This window comes from Aptenodytes forsteri, unplaced genomic scaffold, assembly GCF_000699145.1.
Source record: "Aptenodytes forsteri isolate BGI_AS27 unplaced genomic scaffold, ASM69914v1 Scaffold182, whole genome shotgun sequence".
Taxonomy (NCBI): Eukaryota; Metazoa; Chordata; class Aves; order Sphenisciformes; family Spheniscidae; genus Aptenodytes; species Aptenodytes forsteri.
Genome location: NW_008795932.1, coordinates 1,233,275 through 1,237,720, shown reverse-complemented (window position 1 = coordinate 1,237,720; position 4,446 = coordinate 1,233,275). Strand labels below are relative to the sequence as shown.

The 4,446-nt window shown below is 37.6% G+C and overlaps 1 protein-coding gene across 1 annotated transcript in view; it reads left to right on the top strand.

Annotated features, from left to right (window-relative positions):
• The window catches only part of DENND3 (DENN domain containing 3), a 48,868-nt gene that overhangs the window by 33,054 nt on the left and 11,368 nt on the right, over positions 1-4,446 (top strand). The window contains exons 12-16 of the mRNA XM_009285087.2: positions 13-194; positions 823-1,344; positions 2,022-2,284; positions 3,040-3,210; positions 4,143-4,272. Of these exons, the coding sequence (XP_009283362.1) occupies positions 13-194; positions 823-1,344; positions 2,022-2,284; positions 3,040-3,210; positions 4,143-4,272 (1,268 nt within the window). The remainder of the gene's footprint in view (positions 1-12; positions 195-822; positions 1,345-2,021; positions 2,285-3,039; positions 3,211-4,142; positions 4,273-4,446) is intronic.

The window sequence follows — 4,446 nt, the reverse complement described above, 5'->3', positions numbered from 1 at the left end:
CCCCCCCCTCAGGTTGAACTTGATGTTTCATGCCCCAAGAAGAATGACTATGGAGAAAATGGCTTCTAAACGATTTAATCCACAGTACATGATTAGTAGGCGTATGGTAATCAGTATGCCTAATCTGCAAGATATCACGCTGCCAGAGTGCCCTACCAGAAATTCCTCACTTCGAAGACTAGAAACAGGCGTTGGTAAGGGAAGAATGTGTTGAACAAATACAGTGTCTTTTCTGTTGTCTTTATGGGTGATATCACTGAATAATTTTCACAGAAACAGTGTCAGATGGTGGAAAGAAATGGTGAGCTGGGTCATTTAGAGCTGAGACCTGTCTGTGCTTCTCCTTGCATGTTAAATCAGTTTGTAGCCTGCTGTAAGTTTTGCTGTACCACAAAAGACTGATTGGTCACAGTGGGATTGATATTGTACAGTTGTTTCCTGAGTCAGTAACCGTGTTCAGTCCTCGCCCACCTTATGTCCAGTTCTCCACTACCTTTAAACATAGGCTTAGGCTTATCACTGTTTTAACAAAGCAAGTCCTACAAAAGCTGCATGGGTGGTGGTTTTTTTTACTCTCTTCCCCCTTCCCAGAATTGATATTATCAGATTAGGGAATACTCTGATAATAAGGACAATGGACATAGAAATATATTTGTGTCCCTAGCACAACTGTAATCTTACTTGAATTTCATGCGATGTAATTGCTTGTTACTGTGATGGGGATTCTTTTTGTTGTTTGTAGTATGGCTGGTTGTGAAGATACTTGCACTTTTACTCACTGCTTACGCTAATCAATGTACTTTTTTTTGGTTTTGTCTTTAGCTGTGAAAATGCCCTCCAAATCAGTTAGTACATTCAAAATCCCAGAAATTCACTTTCCTCTGATGTTCCAGTGTGTTCATTCCTACTATACAGACTTCTTCAACCATCTCAGCAAAGCTATAAATACCTTACCACCTGATAACTCAGCATTGCTGGCAAGGTACTTCTACCTCCGGGGGCTTATTAGCTTGATGCAAGGGAAACTGCTAAATGCACTTTCTGACTTTCAGAACTTAGATAAAACAGACTTAAGAATTTTCCCTACTGATCTTGTAAGAAAAATAGTGGAAACCATGCCTCCTTCTGAGCGTTCTCAAGCAGACCGCAAACCTGAGCTGAAGAGGCTGATAAGTCGAATGATGGAAAAACAAAGAGAAGTTATGAAAATAGATGACCATGTAAAAAACTTTGAATTGCCAAAAACACACATGCAACTGGATGATTTTGTGAAGCGAATCCAGGAATCTGGGATTGTCAAAGATATAGACACTATACATCGGTTATTTGATGCCCTAACAGTAGGTGAGTATGATACATTTTTAGTGACCATCTACATTGGTGCAATGACAATTTCAAACTGTTTCTTTTATGAACCATAATAAAAATCTTTGTCTCCAGTTGTTTTTCTTTTTAATTATTATTCAACATTTTCTGGGCCTCTAAAAACTCATGGTATGTGAGCTTTATGGACAATTTTATTTAATTAGGATAATTATGGAGAATAGAGTTAATGTATACGAGAAAGTCTATACTTGCATCCACAATAACGACAAGGAATCTACTTACATTTGGGCACACAATTTCAGTTTTTCAAGGTTGTGTAGGTGAGGTAGTTTTGTGATCTGATGGTATACAGTTCTGCTTTGGCTTAGATTATGAGTAAAGTGAATATGAGACTGTCCTAGTTGCTAATGGAAAATACCTCTGTGTTGTAAAACCACTAGGTAACATGGCAAGGTGGCAGTCTGTTAAAAATAAACTAAGAAAATCCAGAATTCAAGCAGCTACACTTAAATTCCTGTTGGATGGTCATCATAGCAAAAGGAGAGGTTACTTTTATATTTGGGAGAACTTTCTTCTCTCTTGAATGAGATCTGAATCTTGTGATTGATTTCTAAATACGATTTCTAAAAACATATCTTTCTTTGCAAATCTGTATAATCATTTCTCACAGTAAATAAGTTTTAAAAATTTTTTAGGACATCAGAAACAAATTGATCCTGAAACATTCAGAGATTTCTACAACTACTGGAAAGAAACTGAAGCAGAAGCTCAAGAGGTGAATCTGCCACCAACAGTAATAGAGCATCTAGATAAAAATGAATGTGTCTACAAGTTATCTTGCTCAGTTAAAACTAACTATGGTGTAGGAAAAATAGCTCTGACCCAAAAGCGCTTGTTCCTTTTGACTGAAGGAGGATGTCCTGGCTATGTCCAGATTGCTGCTTTCAGGGATATAGAGGTGAGCATCAAGTAACTTCGAATCTGCCACCAACAGTAATAGAGCATCTAGATAAAAATGAATGTGTCTACAAGTTATCTTGCTCAGTTAAAACTAACTATGGTGTAGGAAAAATAGCTCTGACCCAAAAGCGCTTGTTCCTTTTGACTGAAGGAGGATGTCCTGGCTATGTCCAGATTGCTGCTTTCAGGGATATAGAGGTGAGCATCAAGTAACTTCTTGTTCTCTTGCATGCCTAAAGATATAGGGCATGTTCTATTCTGCAGAGATCTGTCTCTCAAAGTTTCAGTAAGGAGTGTAGGAAACACCTCTGAAGTCAGTAATTTATAAGTGATTAGATAAAATTCTGGGTCTTTGGACCAAGAATTTCAGGGCTGACATAGTACGGTTTGCTAGGTGCTAGGATGACATAGAATAAAAATCTAGAGGTCATAACCTCTAGATGTACAGAAGGGTGCAAAGCACAGCACATGGGATGTAGAGCTAGAGAAGTTTAATAACATGACCATTAAGTGTGCTTATTTGACTGTGGTGTCAGGGAGCCAGCTTGTATCCACTGTGTAGTGAAGTCTGTATGATGTTGTTTGAAACTTATGTTTTTGTAAAACCATCTGTGCTTAATGGTGTGTATGGACAATTGAAATCATTAGCTGTAGTTACAAATAGAGAAAGTTGCCCTGTAGAATGAGTACTGCACCTTATCTGTGATTGCATGGTGTATCTTCCTTGCTTTCTTTGTTTCCCTACATTTCCAGGATGTTAAGAGCACAACTGTAGCTTTCCTTCTTTTGAGAATACCTACTCTGAGGATTAAAACATTATCTAAAAAAGAAGTCTTTGAAGCTAACCTTAAAACTGAGTGTGATCTCTGGTACCTGATAGTGAAAGAAATGTGGGCTGGAAAGAAAATGGCGGATGATCACAAGGTATAAATATGGGAATTTCTAAGCAAATAAGTATGAAGTATGTGCTTTCTGTCTCTGTTCTAAATAATTCATGCATCAATCTTAGAATTTCTAGGTTTCAGCAAACAATAGCTAAGTAATAAACTTTTATTTTTATTGTTACTTCTAAATATAATACATCTGGAATAATACAAAAAAGAAAAAAAGATTACATTTAAAAATATAGGATATTTTTTCTCATCCGTTGGCATGGAACTTTTAATTTATTCACTAGTTCTGTGAAATAATTTCTTAAGTTCACAACGTATGAGAACAGTGATCCTAACTAACAGAAAATTTTCCCTACCTTGCTTCAAAATACAGCGCGTAGAGTTTTGCCATGCTGGAACCCTGGTGGCTATAGATCCTTTCAATGAATAGAGCAAGATGTATTCTTCTGCCACAGAAACCTTGAGAAAAAGGATCATACAAGCAGGGTTTCCATTTAAACCACATTATTCTTCATGACTGCTGAATTTGATAGTGAAAACGTAGCTTGGTGGTTCTTCAGGAAAAATTTGAATAATTTTAGCCAAGGTGAAGCATAATGTGTACTTTCCTGCCATGAAGAAAGATCCAGCCTGAAAATGGGTATCAATCCTGTGTCTGCTGTATGTTTTCCATCAGTGCCATTCATTTGGTTTCGTTTGCACATCCTATATCAAGATCGTGCCAGATCTGAGATACTTCTTTCAGCGTAATGAATTAATGCTGGCTCCTGGCTCCACGACCTTGCTTGGGAGTGGAACATGTGATGTGGGAGTGGGGTTTGACTGCAAGTAGTATGAATTACGCTGCAGGGCAGCAACTGGCTAGTGCATGTGCTAAGCATGACATGCGTTGTGATTGTTGAACATGGAGACTTGTAAGAATAATGAGCAATAGATAAACTACAGTAAGACTTTTGTCTTTAGGATCCTCAGTATATTCAGCAAGCACTGACAAACGTTCTCCTGATGGATGCTGTGGTTGGTGCCTTGCAGTCCCCCAAAACCATATATGCAGCCTCTAAACTGTCTTATTTTGACAGGATGAAAAATGAAGGTCAGTCACATAGCAATGCTACAAAGCCTGCTGTTGTTGCATCATCTGTCTCAGCTCTTTCTGTTTATATTCCGGTTTTCAAACTGATTATCTGTAGAAATATAAAAAGATGTTAGTCTGATTGCATTTTCACAGATGTAGTTTATTAAATAGTATTAATAGAAAGCTTAGGGT